This window comes from Olea europaea, chromosome 18, assembly GCF_002742605.1.
Source record: "Olea europaea var. sylvestris chromosome 18, O_europaea_v1, whole genome shotgun sequence".
In the NCBI taxonomy this organism is placed as follows: domain Eukaryota; kingdom Viridiplantae; phylum Streptophyta; class Magnoliopsida; order Lamiales; family Oleaceae; genus Olea; species Olea europaea.
This window is the reverse complement of record NC_036254.1, coordinates 3,697,109-3,716,581: the sequence shown is the minus strand read 5'-3', so window position 1 is coordinate 3,716,581 and position 19,473 is coordinate 3,697,109. Positions and strand designations below refer to the sequence as shown.

The following is a 19,473-nucleotide window of genomic DNA, read 5'->3' as shown; positions in this document are numbered from 1 at the left end:
ATTGTTGACATCAAGTTGTCTTAAAATCCACCCTTGCATAATAGCAATAGTCAAGACGGTTCTTATTGTTGCCGGCTTTACAATCGGACTAAATGATAATCTAAGCCAGGGCGTTGGTTGTACCCTTTGGCCACAAGTCTTACTTTAAAGCGATCAATAGACCCATCAGCTTTCCCCTTAACTTGAAATACCCATTTATAGCCTACTGGTTTGCAGTGTGTAGGAGGAGGAACTAAGTCCCACGTACCATGCCTCATCAATGCAGTGAGTTCTTCAGACATAGCATGTCTCCATTTTGGTTCACGGAGTGCTTGACTCACACAGTTTGGTTCAATGATTGGTTGAATAAGATGTTCTATGACTGAGTTTAACTGTTTCGGCTTGTAGATGTTGTTCATGGACTGAGTGGTCATGGTGTGAGTTCAAGTTATCTCAGGAGGTGGGTTATTGACTACGAACTCGGTGATTTCTATACAAGGAGTTTGTTTATCCATGGTGAGTAAGGGACTTGAGTGAGTAGACTCACTTGTGTGCGACTAGTGTGGTGTGATCGAAGAAGTTGAGTTTAAATTGGGGAAATTTCGAGGAGAGAAATTAGAGGAATTACTAGAGGGTGCAGCGGAAGGTGGTGAGCTCTCAAACTGTACTGACGATGGTTGTGGCATGGGAATCATCGACATAGGTAGCATAGATGGCGAGGATTTAGTGCCAAGTTCTTAGGTCTTGATGGGACTTTTGGTTTCATCGAAGATAACATGCCGAGAGAGATACGTACATTTTGTGTTCATATCAAGGCACTTCAATACGTTTTGGGTTTGGGAATAGCCTAAGAATAGGCATGGGATAGATTTAGGCTGGAGTTATTTGAGTTGTAGGGTCGGATTAGAGGAAAACAGAGGCGACCAAATTTTCTTAACTTGAGATAATTTGGTGTTTGTTGAAATAAGGCTTCAAATGGTGATTATTTTTTAACAATTGTGTTGGTTGTCGGTTAATAAGATAAGTAGCCGTTTCAAAAGCATGTGGCCAATATGATAGGGGTAGAAAAGCATCTTGTAATAAGGTTAATCATGTTTCAACAAGATGACGGTGACGACGTTCGAAGTCCCCATTTTTTTGTGGTGGATGGGGTGTCGTGGTATAGTGGCTAATTCCCTGAAATGAAAGATAATTTTTGAGTGCCACAAATCCACCACCATTATCGGAATAGAGACTTTTGATTCTTTTTTGAAAGCGATTTTCCACAAGATTTTTAAATTGTGGAAAAATGGTGCTTACATCAGATTTTTTTGTTAAAGGGTAGAACCACACATATTTGGTAAAATGGTCGACCAAAATCAAATAATATTTAGAACCATCGATACCAATTATATGCGCGGGACCCCAAACGTCGGTGTAGATGAGATCAAGGGGTGCATTGCTTTTTAAACTAGTGGAACGAAATGGTTGCTGGTGTGCTTTATTCATTGAACAAGAAATACAAATATGAGACACTTGGTCTTTTTTTATTGGAAGGGAAAAAGATTTGATAAGATAATGAACAACTTTTTGAGATGGATGTCCAAGCCTCTTGTGCCACCCATCAATCGATGTTCGCTCATGTACATTTGCAACCATTTTTGAAGGAGAGTCCGTCAGGGAGTCTGGGAGCGTGTAAAAACCATTTTCACATGCACCTTTGAGTAAAGTTGCCCCCGTAGTCTAATCCTTGACAATAAAATAAATGAGATGAAATTCAAGAAAAACATTATTTTGAGTAGTAAAGTGATGAACGGAAATCAAATTTTTGCGGATACTTGGAACACAAAGTGTATCATTTAAATGAAAGGTACATGTTGGTGATTGAAATACCAAAAAACCAATGTGTGATACACGCAAACCTGAACCATCGCCTATTACAACTTCATCTGTCCCACCATATTCCAAGTGCATTGAGAGGTTTGCCAAATCACCCGTAATATTATGTGAAGCGGCAGAATTAATGAGCCACTTAGTGTTATGCTGTTGAGAGGTGGAAACACAATTTGCAGTAGCTTCAGGAAAAGTCACTCATGGACACTACTTTGCAGTGTGACCCAATTGGTCCCAAATTTGACATTTGGGCTGGAAGCGTCGTTGGCTGTTGTACCAGCCCAAGTTGTTTTGCTTCTTGTTATCACGTGGCCAATTATTTGGGAGTGATTGGGCCACGGACCCTTTAAAGATATGTTGCTTATTTGGACCCCAAAAGGAGTTGTCGTTGCTTCTAGATGAAGAGGAAGAACCTGGATGCCGGTTTGTGTGGTTGGCCGTGGCTAGTAGCTGCTGTGTTGAGACTTCAAGACGACGCAGGTATGTCTCATGACCTATGAGAAAATCATGTAGTTCCTCAAAGGTGAGGGATTTTTCCCTAGCTCTAATGGGTACAGCAATCTCTCGATAATCAGAGCCGAGACCATTGAGAATGTATAAAGTGAGATCATCATCTGAAATTGGATGATCAATGAGTGCTATTTCATCAGCAATAGAGTTCACTATATGCAAGTATTCCTGGATGGTTTGATTGCCCCGTTTCATTAGTGTTATTTCATGTTTGAGTTGCATAGCCCTGGTTCGAGATTTTCTAGCATAGAGGGTGTTTAATTTTTTCCACGCCTCCAGAGAAGTTTTGGCAAACGAAATGAGAAGGGTGATGGTCGTTACAGTGGATGCTAGGATAACACTTAGGATTAGTTTATCCTGCCTTACCCAATGTGTTTTTTGAAGGGATGATGAGGGTTGGTCAGTTTGATGCGGGCAAGGTTTTTCTCTAGTGACGTAGTCGAGGAGGTCGTACCCAATTAGAAGAGCTTCAAATTAGGCATGCCACTATGGGAAGGTTGAGGGAGTAAGTTTGTCATTGATTTGTGCTGAAACGTTGAGAGCAATCAAGGGGATATCTGTTGGGGATGAAGGATTTTGAGTGGGGTTAGATGAAATGGGTTTCAAACTCTCGTGAGAGAATGGTTGCTCTGATACCATGATGGAAATTCAACAAGAGCAACTGATGGAAATTAGAGCAGTGTTTTATTTTTCTGTAAAAATGACAGACTTTACAACCTACATTTTACAATGACTTGCGTACATTTAAATACAAAATCTCCAATCTCTATTCTAGGAAATTAGCCAACATTTTGCATATACAAAAGTAGCAGGCTAATTTAATGGTTATACAAAAATAACATTTACAAAAAATTGATTGACTGTTACAGGCATGATTATCGGCTATCTTGCTGGTTTTGATTCTTGGCTTGATTTCTGGTGACTGATTTTTGCTCCTTGGCTTGATTAGTGGAATCTTCCTTCATAACAAATACATGGATTAAAGAAATAGCTGTTGCAATGATTCAATTAAAAGATATTGAGATTTACATATAGTATTTAATTTAGTCAATAAACTGTGCATTCGAAGTTGGAATCTTTGAAGCATTAAATTATAGAGAGTTGGGTTTGACTTTCCAAATTTGGAGAGCCAATCCACGCTCTATTTTAAAGTGTTAAATTGAAGAGTTTCTTGGAATAAAATTTTATAGATTGACTCTTTAAAATAGAGAGCATTCCACTCTAAAGAGTCTCTTAGAGATATTCTTAGAAGTTAGCTTTTGAAATTCATACACACACATAAGGATGGCAATTCACCCATCCCGCCCTGTCCCGAATGGGTTGGCGGGACAAGGCGGGACGAGGATGCTGCGTCCTGAACCCGCCCTATGAAAAAAAAAATTTTAAAAATTAAAAATAATTTTATTTTTAAATAATTTACCCGTTAAAATTTCATTTTGAATTTGTATTTTATTTTCTAATAATAACATAATTCGAAACTTTCAAAATGTAAAAAAATAAAAAAATTAAACGGGACAACAAATAGGAAAAATATTATTTATTTTTTCTATTTGTTTATTTAAAGATAATGATAAATTAATAATTTTATGATATTAGAATAGAGAATATAGATGATAAGGACATGCTAAACAAAGAAATGTCGATCTAAGTATCCAAATATCAAAATTGAAACAATAGAGACTATTTGCATAATGAAAGCAAATGATAGAATGTTTTGTTCCAAATTACACGTATTTAACGGAAGAATTTAATGGAATATAACGAAAAGGACCAATTTAACAAGAAATATTTGAAATGAGGGAGCAAATGCCAAATTTGAAACAATAGAGACCATTTTTCATAATGAGTACAAACGACAAGGATATTTTTATTTTGGTAATTATCCTTTGTCAAACACAATGTTAGCGTCTCGGGAGTGATGAAAAGCTGCAAAGATGGTTGGTTAGAAAGAAATTCCCATTAAGAATGGGGAGCGTAGGCGAGGGGGAGTACTTTGTGGTTGATTATTCAACGAGATATGAAATATTTAAACTCCACGAGATGAATTTAATGGGAGTCAGAGTGTCTACTTACTAGAATAAAGGAGAGGTCATTAATGATAGAAAAATGCTAGTGGTACATAATAGAATGTACCTAAGGGTGTACATCCCCCTCACATGGGGTGTGGGGTCCACTCGAATAAATGTTTTTTATTCGGGTGGATCCCACACTCCATGTGAGAGGGGTGTACACGCTTAGGTACACCCCTGTGTACCACTAGCAACACCGTGAATGATATGTATAATGGAGCTGTCATAGTGATATAGACTAACAGAAATCGTAGCAGAGCAATTCCTCTTGCTATAGTCTTGCATTAAGATTTTACTCGAAGTACTTATGTTTTGGTTTAGTTCATAAGACATATCCAAGATACATATATGGAGCATGTTAATGGATATGCTCGATCATTTGCACGCAGTGTTTCTAAAATTTGATTGTAGATAAAAAAAAAATTTGTATGCATTCTAGAGATGGGGCATAAAATTCATACTCATCTTTGTCAACGATCGAATCCAGTTGAAACACGAGCTCTTGTGATCTCATTTAACAAATCATCCATCACTTTTGTAGCTTTTTGTACAGCATGCGGGGAAGCTACGGTAGTTGGAATATGAAAGCGAGAAGCAATATATGAGAAAAAACAGGGAGAAGTATCAAGTTAGACATTGAAACTTTGTAATCATTCGAAATTGGTTTGTCTCAAATTCCAAGAGTTTGTGTGAAATTCGAACTTTTCAAAAATTGAATTTTGCCTACAAAACTTGCGATCTTCTTCATTAATCTCTTTACTTCTAATCACTTTCGTACCATTCAATTAATCTGTAATTGCTTTGAACCGTCCCAAGGAATGTGTCGTTAAAGAGTATGTAAAAGTTGTGGATTTTAAAAATATATGAATAAAAATAGAATTTGATTAAATTATAATAATTATAAATTTTGACAACGTGAGCATAAAATTAAGGACCAACTCGAAATTTAAACTTTCAAATAACAAATTTGTGAACTTTCCTTAGCTGAGAAGGAGCCCAAGTCTATTCGTTCAATTATTGTTTAAACTTTAAGCGGCCAGGTGAATTTTTCTGGTCCAAGAGCCTCTCAATATTTAACGAGCATATACTCTACAAAAGCATATATAAAGTTGGAGAATAAAAAATTTTAAGTAATCCGACGAACTTTTTGTATTTAACATTTAGAGGGTGTTTGAGTCACATTATTTTGATAATAATGTATTTTTGAATAGTATATTGATAAAAAATGTATTGGTAAAAAATAAGGAAAAGTTTTTTATCTGCGTGTAATATTATTTTATTGAAGAATGTGTGATTGAAATAATGTCAAATCACTGTTTAATAATGTATTTTTTTGAAATAATGTGACTCAAAGAGGCCCTTAATCTTAATTTGAGCCCCTTTTTTTTATATATGTTTTTGAATAGTAATTTTTAGAAAACATGTGATTAAAAAATAAAAAAATTTAGATATACATGTAAAATTATTTTATTGAAAAATGTAATTAAAAATGAATTTTTGATAAAATAGGGCTCAAACAAGGATTTAATTTTAGGTTGATGCTACAATTACATTAGAATGTCTATAACGATATTCACATTTCTCACATGGAGGGAACCCATTTCGAATAAAATATAATTTATTTGAAGTGCTCTACATGTGAGGGAATGAACATCGTTATGGACATCTTTATATACTTTCTTTTCATTAGTTTCTCTCTAAATTATTATATTATTTTTTTCTATTAAAAATTAAATACGTTGAACGTATTTATTATGGGGAATGAATTTGACTCTTTAGTTATTTTAAAATATTAATTTAAGAGATCTTTTAAGGATTATTCTTTTAAAACGAATAGCATTTAGAAACATGCTCTAAAAATACCCGAGTCCACTGATTCACTTGTACTGTACCGAATATATCATCACTCCACCGGCGGTGGCATCGCCCAATCCATTCACGGTACAATTTATATCTCTTCCCTCTTTACATGGGCTTTTTTACATTTATATATATAAGAAAATTATACTTTCTTACATATGTAAGAAAATTTGAAGGGTAAACAGAAATTTTAACAAAAGGAGGGCATAGTTGAAGGCACGTTGAGAAATTTTGTAGTGATTTTGGATTTGGTTATGGTGATCTCTTTTATCTCCTAGACAATGATCAGTTTCGGAGAGATCTCGTGGACGGTTAAAAAGGTTTGATTCTGTAGGCTTAGTGCGTTTTCCGATGAGGGAGATGTGTCAGACATGCGATGTGCTGTGATCAATACTCTTTCAATCAATCATGGTATGGATATATTGTGGTGTCAAAATGGATACCCGCCGGGGCCCACCGGTGCCTTGGCCAATACCAAGGTACCAAATGAACACCCCGTTAAACACACAGTGTACCACAAGTATTATTCATACTCTTTTACTTTCTAATTTCTAACACACAAGGAACGCCGTCTGCACACGTCTAAGACAATAAGCCCCATTTTGTAAATTTTGGGATATAAATGAAGGAAAATGTTATCTTCTAAATTATATGTAAAGAATTAAAGCAATCTGAGAAAAATTGTAAGAACTTCATGTTGAATTTGTTTGTGTCTACTATATGCACGCCATTTTCTTGATAGTAATTTTGATGTTTTTATTACTTGTGTGATTTTCTGGTCATTACAGAATTGTCTTTTCCAATAACACTGCATAATGGAGTTTGCGCCGCTCCAACCTGTTGATAGGATAAGCAACCTTCCTGAAAATGTAATAGCTGACATTCTAATGTGTTTGCCTACACGTGATGCTGCAAGTACAAGTATCTTATCAAAACAATGGAGGTATAAATGGGTCAAACTACCTCATCTCATATTTGATGTTACCGTGTGGCAAGAACTCGAGGTAGATGAGAGAACTATGAGGTTCTTTCTGTTCCTTTACGAGGTTCTTTTACGTCACCAAGGACCCATAACAAAGTTTAGTCTCGTTATTCCAAGGCTTAAAAGCTGTTCACATATTGACCACGTGATCAATTTCTTATCAAATTATGGTGTTGAAGAATTCATCTTTGAAATCTATAAGGGATATAGAATTCCGTCTTCACTGTTTATGTATTTACAGCTGAAACGTTTGACACTTTCTGCTTGTTTGATCAATCCTCCTCCAGCCTTTAAAGGATTTAATAGACTGGTTAGGATGGAATTGTGTGATGTCATCATTGATGCTGAAGTACTACAAAGTTTGATATCTAGCTGCCTGTTACTGGAGCAACTGTTGCTGGATTTCCGAAATGAATTTGATTTCTTGGAAATTGATGCTCCTATGCTAAGACTCTTTCATCTTCGACGTTTCTTTTGTTCGTCTATTTGTATAAAGAGATCCCAACATCTTGCAACAGTTAGAGTTACTTCTCGCCAGCATATAATGGCTGACGAATTCAATTATGGAAACTGTAACTTCGTTGGGTTCTTTGATTCTCTTCCTGCCCTTCATAAACTGTGCATGGACTTCCATTTTATGCTGGTATGGTTGATTATAAATATAATCATGTGAATTCAAGCTAATATGTTCGATCATAGTTTTTCCACCTGCTTTCTAGGCCTTTATCTGCAGGTCAGGTCCAAAAGGTGCTTCCAACTACTTTAATCAACCTTAAAATTCTGAAGCTACTCCGTATATCTCTATATTCAGAGGACGAATTCTCGTGTGTTCTTTGCTTGATCAGAAGCTCCCCCAACCTTGAGAAAATGACGATCAACGCGGTAAGTAATGGACGTGGTTATTTCAATTTACATTCTTCTATATCCTGATTTGAACTAAAAATTTAAGCTAACTAATTTTTTTGTCATATTTCATAGATTTCAGGTTGGGAAAATACTGTTGCAAGCCCTGTTCCAGACTTTCTAAAAGTGCAAGAGTACTCAGATGTACTTTTAAATCAACTCCAAGAAGTGAAGCTAGAATCCATTTCTGTCGGAGTTTCTGAGATGACACTCATTAAGCTTTTATTGGACAAATCGCTGAAGCTAAAGAGAATGGTGATCCGGCAGGAGAGCGGTTGGTACAGGCCTAGCATTGAAAGAGTTAATGTGATTTTGAAAGAGATAAACAAATTTCGGCGTGCATCGCCAAGTGCTAAGGTCATTTATGAAAATTAAGATGAAAATAAACTTTGATAGCTGGATGAATATATCTCAGAGATCAGGAGTACTTTACTTTCGGTTTTGCAACATGGCTTTCTGAAATTAGAAATGTTTTTGCTGGATGATGGAAGGCAGTGTTGGCTAAATATGAGATTTCAAGCCATATCAAGAAAACACTTCCTAGATTACAGTTTTGTGCGCAAATAGATCTACTTAAATGCAAGTGAACTTATGATCTTATTTTCATGATTTTCTTCATATATATGAAGTTTTCACTGTAATAATAGTTTAGGATAAGATTTGGGTTTAATGATGTAATATTTTGAAATTATACATGTAGGGTATGAAAGTTTATCCTCGTAAAATATAAGTCATATATTTTTCGGCTGTGAAAAGTAGCGTGTAAAATTTATATTAATCGTCCCTAATTAGAACACTTCAGAAAAATCTTTCTAATTCAATTATATCTACGAACTTCATATTGTTATCTAATTCAAGAATTAGAGAATCATTATTCAAGAACGTTGACATAAATTAATGTCGGCATTTTATTGATGATGAATGACTACGATTGGATTTATAAAAAGTATGGAGTAAAAATGATTGCTACAAGTTCTTTTTACTTTTAGTTAAAGTACTTAATTAAAAATGACTGTGTTTTTAAATATTAAAGTAATTTATTTTATTTATATAAAAATTATGTTTACTTTTAGGTTATAACTTAATAAGTACATTTCAGTTCACTATCAAATATAAAAGTAGTTTTATTGTCAATTTTATTCTATAAGTAGATGCATAATTACAAATAACAAAGTGATTAATAGATTATGGTTCCCACGAGGACTAATTATATACTTATTTGGACTTTAATTAAACCTAGTTCTATTTCAAGAAAAATAACCTAATAATTTTCAAAGTAAATTTTAACTAATTATAATTATCTACTAACAAAATCAAAACAAACAATTTCTTTGAATTAATCATATTACAAAACACACTTGAATCCCAAATTTACTATCTTTAACATACTTTAACCTTTAACTACCTGTTTATAGCCAATTCTTTTTTATGTTACCGATCGATATTCCTTATGTGTTAGTTTTGTTAGTTTTATTTCCCTACGTAAATTAAACCGATTCTTAAATTGTTCAGAAATTGTGTTAATTTATCTTTGTATCATTTTTAGTCTCTTAGCGGAATCATACATTTTATAGTACACATTGATTTTTGCCGAATTCCGTTGACACTTCAAACAAAGACTTTAGTTTGCGTGAAATACCCAGGAAAGAGAGGTATGAAACAAAAGAATGAATTATTGCCATTTTGTCTGTATGTTTGGAATAAAGTCCTACGCTATTCAAGTTGCAGCAGCATCTAATTATTATTTTTATTGTTTTTTCTGAAGAGTTTTGAAGACTTGGGTTGTTTCATCATTTGCAATTATTCATGGAGTGGGTGAAAAGAAAGATAAGGTTCTTGAAAAGGAGGAATGAGAAATTATCGCCTTGGTATATTGAAAATGGAGGCAAGGTGTTAGAAGGGCTTATTGCTTTCTCTAATGGTAGGTATGATATTCCTTATCGCGTCTTTACCGTTGAAGAACTTAATAAAGCAACAAACGTCGATTTCCCTAGTCTTCGAGATAGCGATTCCAGATCTGTTATGTGGGATGCATGGGGCTATTACATCAGCGGCATTTTTCAACAAAGGTCTATTCTGGTGAAGAAGTTCCGTAGTTCTGGTTTAGGAGACGAAATGCCGTCCCTTGCTGTCAACGACATAGTATTCACGGTGCTGATGAACCGCCACAAAAATGTTTTGAAGGTCTTGGGTTGCTGCTTAGATTTGGAAACACCTGCTATTATCTATGAAATCGGGTTGAACCATGGACTTTTGAGGGACCTTCTTTTTAATGGCAATAATACCGATAGATCACTCTGTTGGAGCAATCGACTAAAAATTGCAACAGATGTTGCAAATGCTGTTGTCTATCTTCATACTGCATTTCCCACACCTATCATCCATAGAGATCTAACCACAAGAAACATTGTCATAGACAATAATGGCGTTGCTAAGCTTTTCGATTTCTCACTCTGCGTAGCATTGCCTCCCGGAGAATCACAGATGGAAGTAGGATTAGCTGGGACGCATGGACATATTGAACCTGACTACGTGCAAACAAACATTATCACAGAAAAGACTGATGTCTACGGTTTTGGAATTATTCTCCTTCAACTATTAACTGGTCGTCATCTTCGCAATCTAGATGATGAACATCCTTGTTTAGAGGATTTTGTAGAACACCACGTTGAGAAGAATGAGTATAGTAAAATTTTGGACCCAATAATTTTAGGGGAGATAGGCGAAATAGAGCATCAATTGCAGGCTTTCACAAGACTTACTTTGAGATGTACTGTTGTCAGAGGAGCAGATAGGCCTTACATAATCGATGTGGCAAAAGAACTAGTAAGGATTCAGAGGTCTGTTCATCCCACTCAAAGGAGCAGCAGATAAGCCATATTGTCAAAGATATTATGTTATTGGGTAAAACAATTTCTAGCTTGGGTTCAGACTTCAGAGGTCTGTTTATCCCACTCAAAGGAGCAGCAAAAGAACTAGCAAGGATTCAGAGGTGTGTTAATTTGTTATTTTGTTTGGGTAAAACACTTGATGCTTACCAGTAATGTATGAACGTTTACTCGAGATAAGCTGTAGACTTGTGAAAGATCTGAGCACGAAACTTGTGATCTTGTTTGCTGATGTTTTCCATTATGAAACTGTTGTCTATAACAATGGTTTGTAATAAGATTTTGTTATAATGATGCACATATTTTATTTAGATAGAAAATTTAGAGTATAGATGGAATCAACAGTCCAAATAATGAACAAATTTCAAGTTTAAAGAACAAAATATGAGAGGTTGAGACATGAAAATTAGAAACTTTCCAGCACTATTGCACGAAGGTCGGGAGAGGTGAAAACATTCCTTGAAATATATATTTGATGTATCATTTAAACCTTCTCTGAGAACATTTTCTTATAGTAGAGAGGAGGGTGAAATATATGTTCAAAGACTCTAGTTCAAGTCATTCAAGCATACTTCTGTGATAGAAATTATAGTAACCAATGAACTGTAACTAAAATGCCCTATATAGTTGAATGCATTAACCTACAAGGAAAAAGTAAATTTCATCCTTAATATATTAAATTGATTGCATGTGTCGTTTATATGCAAAAGAAATGTTTCCTTTCTTTTGTTGCTTTAAAAAAAAAAATGGAACTAAAAATTTGCTCAATTAGAACACGTCAAAAAATCCGTCTAAACAATTTATTTCGTTGTGAAATTAAAGAATTCTGAATCCCCTTCGGCAGGCGCTTTGTAGCTTTCCTAGAATCATTGTTCAAGATCGTTATCATACATTTATGTCCATAAGACCAGGTAGGCACTAACTAGGTATGGAGACAGGCAAACAATAGCAAACTAAAGCACCAGTTAGTTCCAAAATGGTTGATGCTGCTAAATCAAGTGAGAACGACATGGGCAATAAGCCAATGAGGAATAGTCTAGTAAAACCATATGGGAAAAAAGAACCTCTGCACACTTGGGTTTATCCTTGAATGGGATCTAAACATTTCAGAAAATAAAAATAAAAAATCAAGAGAAAAAGAAAAAGATGAAAGCATATATGCTTAAAATGAAAGATGAGATCAATTTTAACATAAAAATGGAAGTACATATGCTTTTGATGTTCTATAAATAACGAGATGCATTATAAATATTGATGAGCTCCACATATAGCTCTCGGCGTCAAACTGTATGCAACAGCACAGAAAAAACAGTGTCTTGAAGTTTTATGACTACCCAAAAATCCAATCTAACTTGCTCAAAAAGTGTACACTAGTCTTCCAATTTAAGACACAAAAACTCAGGTACTGGCCATTTCCGACTCACCAGAATCGACCTCGTTAGTGTCAATAGGAGCCAAGCCCAGATCCTCCACAAGCTTCCCCAAACCTTCAACAAATTAGGGGGATAACAAGGGCCCTGCCTCGCCCCCGTTTGATTTTTTTATTTATTTTTCTTTTTATTTTTTAAGAATTCAATACTTCAAATAGAAAAAACTTTACGAATTTTCATTAATTTTAATAAAAGATAGCATCTAAAATTATCTAAGGAATATAATAAAAAATAAAAAACATTAGTTTACTAAATATATTAGAATCTTTTAACTTTTAAAAATTAATTAATTAATTAAAAAATAAGAATGCGTTTGGTTTGTCATTTTAAGGCAATTTTCAATTTTTAAAAACACTCGAACGTATTTTGTATATTATTTTCAAAAATGCAAAAAATTTATGATACAAAACTCAAAATGACTTTTTAACGTTTTGAGAACACTCAAAAAACTCAAAACAAGGAAAATGAACTTAAAATTTCCGAAATTAAAATAATTAATAAAATCACACAAAACTTACCTAAATACAAATACCCCTCTCCCTCTCTCTATCTCTCTCTTTCCAAGTTCCTCCAAAATGTCATAAAATTATTTCTAAAGTTTTTAAACCAAACGTGTTTTCCAATTTTTTGTTTTGAGAAATAGTTTTTCAAATGACAAATCAAACACTTTTTTGCAACTTAAAATAATTCCTTTAAATAGAAAATACAAAATGAATTCAAAATTGAAAACAAAAAATAGAAATGCAAGTCAAACGCCCCCTTAATAACTATATTATTGTCTCACCTGAATGAATATAGACAATAAAATGAATTAAAAAATAAACGGGTATGTAAACGGGACACCCCGCCCCGACCCCGTCCCATTTAAGGCAAGGCGGGTACGGGACAGAAAAATGCCCAACGAGGCGAGCAGCTCGTTTTGCCTTGAACTCGTCCCATTGCCAACCCTAACTTGTTCACACTTAAAGTAAATCTGGCTCTCTTTCAAGAAAAATAACCTAATTATGTTTAAACTAGATTTTAACTAATTATAATTATCTACTAACACAGTCAAAACAAACAATTTCTTAGAACTAATGATATTAGAAAACACACTAGAATCCCGAATTCACTGTTGTTAACATACTTTAATCTTCAACTACCTGTTGATAGCTGGTTCTCCATACATAAAATGGAATTTAAAGATGAAAAGAGCTTCTGAGTTTTGGATGACAACTTTTCTTTTTCATAAGTAAAACGTGCATTGGATCATTATTTTCCTCCTATGATCGACTTATCTATCCATTCAAGGTCGATATGTTATTTCCTTTTACTTTATAAATAAAAAAAAAAAGTTACTTATTTTCAACTTCTACCATTAAAAGAGTTTATATTTTTAAACTTACTTATTTACTTGTAAGTAAACCTTTTAACCTTAGCCAAACATGCTCAGATTGCACATCTGGCTAAAGTTAAAAATTTAACACTATATTTATTTCTAAACATTTCTTTTGAAGGAAGCAGAATGCTATTAATTTAACACCATAAATATATTAAAGTAATTTATTTTATTTATATAAAAATTATGTTTACTTTTAGGTTATAACTTAATAAGTACATTTCAGTTCACTATCAAATATAAAAGTAGTTTTATTGTCAATTTTATTCTATAAGTAGATGCATAATTACAAATAACAAAGTGATTAATAGATTATGGTTCCCACGAGGACTAATTATATACTTATTTGGACTTTAATTAAACCTAGTTCTATTTCAAGAAAAATAACCTAATAATTTTCAAAGTAAATTTTAACTAATTATAATTATCTACTAACAAAATCAAAACAAACAATTTCTTTGAATTAATCATATTACAAAACACACTTGAATCCCAAATTTACTATCTTTAACATACTTTAACCTTTAACTACCTGTTTATAGCCAATTCTTTTTTATGTTACCGATCGATATTCCTTATGTGTTAGTTTTGTTAGTTTTATTTCCCTACGTAAATTAAACCGATTCTTAAATTGTTCAGAAATTGTGTTAATTTATCTTTGTATCATTTTTAGTCTCTTAGCGGAATCATACATTTTATAGTACACATTGATTTTTGCCGAATTCCGTTGACACTTCAAACAAAGACTTTAGTTTGCGTGAAATACCCAGGAAAGAGAGGTATGAAACAAAAGAATGAATTATTGCCATTTTGTCTGTATGTTTGGAATAAAGTCCTACGCTATTCAAGTTGCAGCAGCATCTAATTATTATTTTTATTGTTTTTTCTGAAGAGTTTTGAAGACTTGGGTTGTTTCATCATTTGCAATTATTCATGGAGTGGGTGAAAAGAAAGATAAGGTTCTTGAAAAGGAGGAATGAGAAATTATCGCCTTGGTATATTGAAAATGGAGGCAAGGTGTTAGAAGGGCTTATTGCTTTCTCTAATGGTAGGTATGATATTCCTTATCGCGTCTTTACCGTTGAAGAACTTAATAAAGCAACAAACGTCGATTTCCCTAGTCTTCGAGATAGCGATTCCAGATCTGTTATGTGGGATGTATGGGGCTATTACATCAGCGGCATTTTTCAACAAAGGTCTATTCTGGTGAAGAAGTTCCGTAGTTCTGGTTTAGGAGACGCAATGCCGTCCCTTGCTGTCAACGACATAGTATTCACGGTGCTGATGAACCGCCACAAAAATGTTTTGAAGGTCTTGGGTTGCTGCTTAGATTTGGAAACACCTGCTATTATCTATGAAATCGGGTTGAACCATGGACTTTTGAGGGACCTTCTTTTTAATGGCAATAATACCGATAGATCACTCTGTTGGAGCAATCGACTAAAAATTGCAACAGATGTTGCAAATGCTGTTGTCTATCTTCATACTGCATTTCCCACACCTATCATCCATAGAGATCTAACCACAAGAAACATTGTCATAGACAATAATGGCGTTGCTAAGCTTTTCGATTTCTCACTCTGCGTAGCATTGCCTCCCGGAGAATCACAGATGGAAGTAGGATTAGCTGGGACGCAAGGACCTATTGAACCTGACTACATGCAAACAAACATTATCACAGAAAAGACTGATGTCTACGGTTTTGGAATTATTCTCCTTCAACTATTAACTGGTCGTCATCTTCGCAATCTAGATGATGAACATCCTTGTTTAGAGGATTTTGTAGAACACCACGTTGAGAAGAATGAGTATAGTAAAATTTTGGACCCAAAAATTTTAGGGGAGATAGGCGAAATAGAGCATCAATTGCAGGCTTTCACAAGACTTACTTTGAGATGTACTGTTGTCAGAGGAGCAGATAGGCCTTACATAATCGATGTGGCAAAAGAACTAGTAAGGATTCAGAGGTCTGTTCATCCCACTCAAAGGAGCAGCAGATAAGCCATATTGTCAAAGATATTATGTTATTGGGTAAAACAATTTCTAGCTTGGGTTCAGAGGTCCTCTTCAAATTTTTTTTTTCGGTCCCCCCCCCCCCCCCCCCCCCCAATGAGTTTTGACGACTTGAGGCCCTGTTTGATAACCTTGAAATTCTAAGGAAAATGGAATTTAAATTTCATCTTTTCAATTTTGCTGTGTTTGATTGGCAAAATTTGGAATGGAATTTATTTTCGATCTTCTATGGCCACATTAGCTAATTCCACCAAATGGTGGGAATTTCAATTCCATGTTTCCACGTCTTTGTTCATTTTTTATTTTGCAATTTAAACAAATTCTAAGAATTATTGTAACAAATTCTTTCCCTTTAAATGATAATTCTCATGTAAAACAAAGTCAATGGAAACAAATTTTATCCCTGATACCAGTAAGTTTTATCCCTTTAATTGATAATATTCATGTAAAATAAAGCCAAACGAACAGCAAAAAATAATTTTATTTCAACATTTTCCACTTTGGAAAATTATACCAATCAAACACAATAATTTACAATTCCTAGGAAAATAATTTCTAGGCAATTCAATTCCATAAAATTCGTTTTCAATTCCATCTTTACAATCAAACGGATCCTTAGTGAATTTTGTAAAAAACCACGTTGACAAGAATGAGTTAAGTAAAATATTGGACCCAATAGTTTTAGGGGAGATGGGCGAAATAGAGCATCAATTGCAGGCTTCCGTGAGACTTGCTTTGAGATGTACCCTTGCTAGAGGTGTAGATAGGCCATACATAATCGATGTGGCAAAAATAGTAAGGATTCAGAGGTCTGTTCATCCAGTTTAGCGTACTCGCTATATCGTCAAAGATATTTATGTCGTCGGTTAAAACACTTAATAGATTGTGTGTTAAGTTATTATTTTGTTGGGAGATCTGAGCATGGATCTTGTTATTTTGTTGGCTGATGTTTTATGTTATGGAAGTGTTGTCTATAACAATGGTTAATGATAAGATTTTGTTATAATAATGCATACGTTGCAAATATACAAGAGGGTATAATTAGATAGTACGACTAGTGACAATTTTATTTTATACAGAAAATTTAGAGCATACATGAGAGCAAAGAAAGTTTAGGGTCCAAATAATGAAAAATAAAAATAAAAATAAAGACCAAACTCAATTTCAAAGAACAAAATATGAGAGGTTGAGATATAAAAAGTTAGAAATTTTCTTGCACTATTGCTCGAAGGTTGGGGACCCGAGGTTAAGATTTCCCTTAAAATTTATATTTGATGTATCGTTTAAATCTTGTAAGAACATGTTCTGATAATAGAGGGGAGAGTGAGAAATCTATACCCTATCGAGACTCAAGTTCAAGTCATTCATTACAGTTACATACTAACTCTTGACTAAAATGCCCCATGCAACGGTATGCATTTAAACCTCCCAAGGAAAAATGTCATAATTAATTAAATTAATTTCATGTATCTTGGAATGCTTGACTATTTCATTTATGCAAAAGAAATGTGTCGTTTCTTTAAAAAAATAAAAAAACTAAAATGCCCTATATCGACTTCACGTCAGTCATTTAAAACACTTACAAAACTTTGTCTAAAAATTTATATCTAAAATCCCATTCTACAAGCGCTTTGCAGCTTTTGTAGAATCGTTGTTCAAGATTGTTGACATAAATTTATGTCGATATTTTGTTGACGATAATCTACAAAGATACAAATTACAGTTTTTGTGCAAATAGATCTACTTAATTGCAAGTAAACTTATGATCTTATTTTCATGATGTTCTTCACTTATATGATGTTTTACTGTAACTATAGTTTAGGATAAGATTTGGGTTTAATGATGTAAATATTTTGAAATTATACATGTAGAGCGCGAAAGTTTATCCTCTAGGAATATAAGTAATATCTTATTCAACTGTAAAAAGAAGGATATAAAATTTATATAATCATCGTTGAGATCGAGTTCAAGTCAATCGAACACGACTAACAACTTTATGTCATTTAAATTCTAGTAACTGCAATTAAAGTCCCGTACCAATTAGAACACTTCAGAAAAATCTTTATAATTCAATTATGTCTACAAACTGTATAGTGTTATCTAATTCAAGAATTAGAGAATAATTATTCGAGACTGTTGAAATAAATTAATTTCGACATTTTATTGATGATAAATGACCACAATTGGATTTATAAAAAGTAAAGATGATTGCTATAAGTTCTTTTTACTTTTAATTAAAGCACTTAATTAAAAATGACTCTTTTTAATTATTGAAGCAATTTGTTTTATTTACATAAAATTTTTGTTTACTTTTAGGTTATAACTTAGAAAGTACATTTCAGTGCACAATCAAATATAAAAGTAGTTCTATTGTCGATTTTCTTCTATAAGTGGATGCATAATTACAAATAACAAAGTAATTAATAGAATATGGTTCCCACGAGGACTAATTACATACTTAATTATACTTTAATTAGACCTAACTCTATTTCAAGAAAAATAACCTAATAATTTTCAAAGTAAATTTTAACTAATTATAATTATCTAGTAACACAATCAAAACAAACTATTTCTTTGAATTAATCATATTACAAAACAGACTAGAATCCCAAATTTACTATCTTTAACATACTTTAATCTTTAACTGCCTGTTTATAGCCAATTCTTTTTTATGTTACCAATCGATACTCCTTATGTGTTAGTTTTATTTCTCGACGTAAATTAAACCGATTCTTAAATTGTGCAGAAATTGTGTTAATTTTTGTTTGTATCATTTTCCTCTTAAATTATTTGTATCTCAAATTATCGAAATCGTACATTTTATGGTACACATTGATTTTTACCAAATTTCGTGGAAACTTCAAACAAAGACTTTAGTTTGCGTGCAATAGCCAGGAAAGAGAGGTATGAAACCAAAGAATGAATTATTGCCATTTTGTCTGTATGCCTGGAATAAAGTCTCTATTAGGACCCTCAAAGTTGCTAAGCTATTCAAGTTCCAGCAGCATCTAATTATTATTTTTATTGTTTTTTTCTGAAGAGTTTTGAAGACTTGGGTTGTTTCCTCATTTGCAATTATTCATGGAGTGGGTGAAAAGAAAGATAAGGTTCTTGAAAAGGAGGAATGAGAAATTGAAATTATCGCCTTGGTATATTGAAAATGGAGGCAGGGTGTTAGAAGGGCTTAGTGCTTTCTCTAATGGTAAGTATGATATTCCTTATCGCGTCTTTACCGTTGAAGAACTCAATAAAGCAACAAACGTCGATTTCCCTAGTCTAGGAGATAATGAGGATTCCCGATCTGTTATGCGGGATGAAATGGGCTATTACATCAACGGCATTTTTGAACAACGGTCTATTCTGGTGAAGAAGTTCTGTAGTTTTACTTTCGGAGGCAAAATGTCGTCCCATGCTGTGAACTAGGGTCGATCCTGTTATTTCCGGGACCTTAGGCGAACTTTGTAAATTAGGCCCCCCCAAAGTCAACGTAAATACAAAATTTAACGGGGTATTATGCAACGAATTGTTAACTTAAAACTAAACAATAAAACAACAAACAAAATATTGATTAAAATCCAAGCACGTTAAA

At 33.6% G+C, this 19,473-nt stretch overlaps 3 protein-coding genes across 5 annotated transcripts; all 3 read left to right on the top strand.

The window, feature by feature from the left end:
* Positions 1 to 6,249: 6,249 nt before the first annotated feature.
* LOC111367195 (F-box/FBD/LRR-repeat protein At1g13570-like) lies at positions 6,250 to 8,930 on the top strand. Of its 2 annotated transcripts, XM_022987946.1 has the most exons (5): positions 6,258 to 6,371; positions 6,625 to 6,973; positions 7,079 to 7,916; positions 7,994 to 8,154; positions 8,251 to 8,930. In XM_022987946.1, exons 3-5 carry the CDS (start codon positions 7,106 to 7,108, stop codon positions 8,548 to 8,550), a joined length of 1,272 nt encoding a protein of 423 aa, XP_022843714.1. In that variant the 5' UTR covers positions 6,258 to 6,371; positions 6,625 to 6,973; positions 7,079 to 7,105; the 3' UTR covers positions 8,551 to 8,930. The 2 variants fall into 2 exon arrangements, with proteins under 2 accessions (XP_022843713.1, XP_022843714.1); XM_022987945.1 differs by lacking the exon at positions 6,625 to 6,973 and having other exon boundaries at positions 6,250 to 6,371.
* A 776-nt stretch (positions 8,931 to 9,706) lies between these two features.
* On the top strand, positions 9,707 to 11,374 carry LOC111367194 (non-functional pseudokinase ZED1-like). The gene is made up of 2 exons (XM_022987944.1): positions 9,707 to 9,827; positions 9,941 to 11,374. The coding sequence occupies exon 2, from the start codon at positions 9,982 to 9,984 to the stop codon at positions 11,047 to 11,049; it is 1,068 nt and encodes a 355-aa protein (XP_022843712.1). The 5' UTR covers positions 9,707 to 9,827; positions 9,941 to 9,981; the 3' UTR covers positions 11,050 to 11,374.
* Positions 11,375 to 14,527: 3,153 nt separating this feature from the next.
* Positions 14,528 to 16,705, top strand: LOC111367193 (non-functional pseudokinase ZED1-like). Of its 2 annotated transcripts, XM_022987942.1 has the most exons (3): positions 14,528 to 14,650; positions 14,764 to 15,931; positions 16,694 to 16,705. In XM_022987942.1, the coding sequence occupies exon 2, from the start codon at positions 14,805 to 14,807 to the stop codon at positions 15,870 to 15,872; it is 1,068 nt and encodes a 355-aa protein (XP_022843710.1). In that variant the 5' UTR covers positions 14,528 to 14,650; positions 14,764 to 14,804; the 3' UTR covers positions 15,873 to 15,931; positions 16,694 to 16,705. The 2 variants fall into 2 exon arrangements, with proteins under 2 accessions (XP_022843710.1, XP_022843709.1); XM_022987941.1 differs by lacking the exon at positions 14,528 to 14,650 and having other exon boundaries at positions 14,662 to 15,931.
* Positions 16,706 to 19,473: the final 2,768 nt, after the last annotated feature.

What these genes read in the sequence shown, in the direction of transcription:
- LOC111367195 (XM_022987945.1), top strand. Translation starts at nt 7,106, where the DNA reads ATGGAGTTTGCGCCGCTCCAACCTGTTGATAGGATAAGCAACCTTCCT. An exon ending in GGACTTCCATTTTATGCTGG is followed by an intron (nt 7,917 to 7,993) that starts TATGGTTGATTA and finishes TGCTTTCTAGGC; the next exon opens with CTTTATCTGCAGGTCAGGTC. An exon ending in AGAAAATGACGATCAACGCG is followed by an intron (nt 8,155 to 8,250) that starts GTAAGTAATGGA and finishes CATATTTCATAG; the next exon opens with ATTTCAGGTTGGGAAAATAC.
- LOC111367193 (XM_022987942.1), top strand. Translation starts at nt 14,805, where the DNA reads ATGGAGTGGGTGAAAAGAAAGATAAGGTTCTTGAAAAGGAGGAATGAG.
- LOC111367194 (XM_022987944.1), top strand. Translation starts at nt 9,982, where the DNA reads ATGGAGTGGGTGAAAAGAAAGATAAGGTTCTTGAAAAGGAGGAATGAG.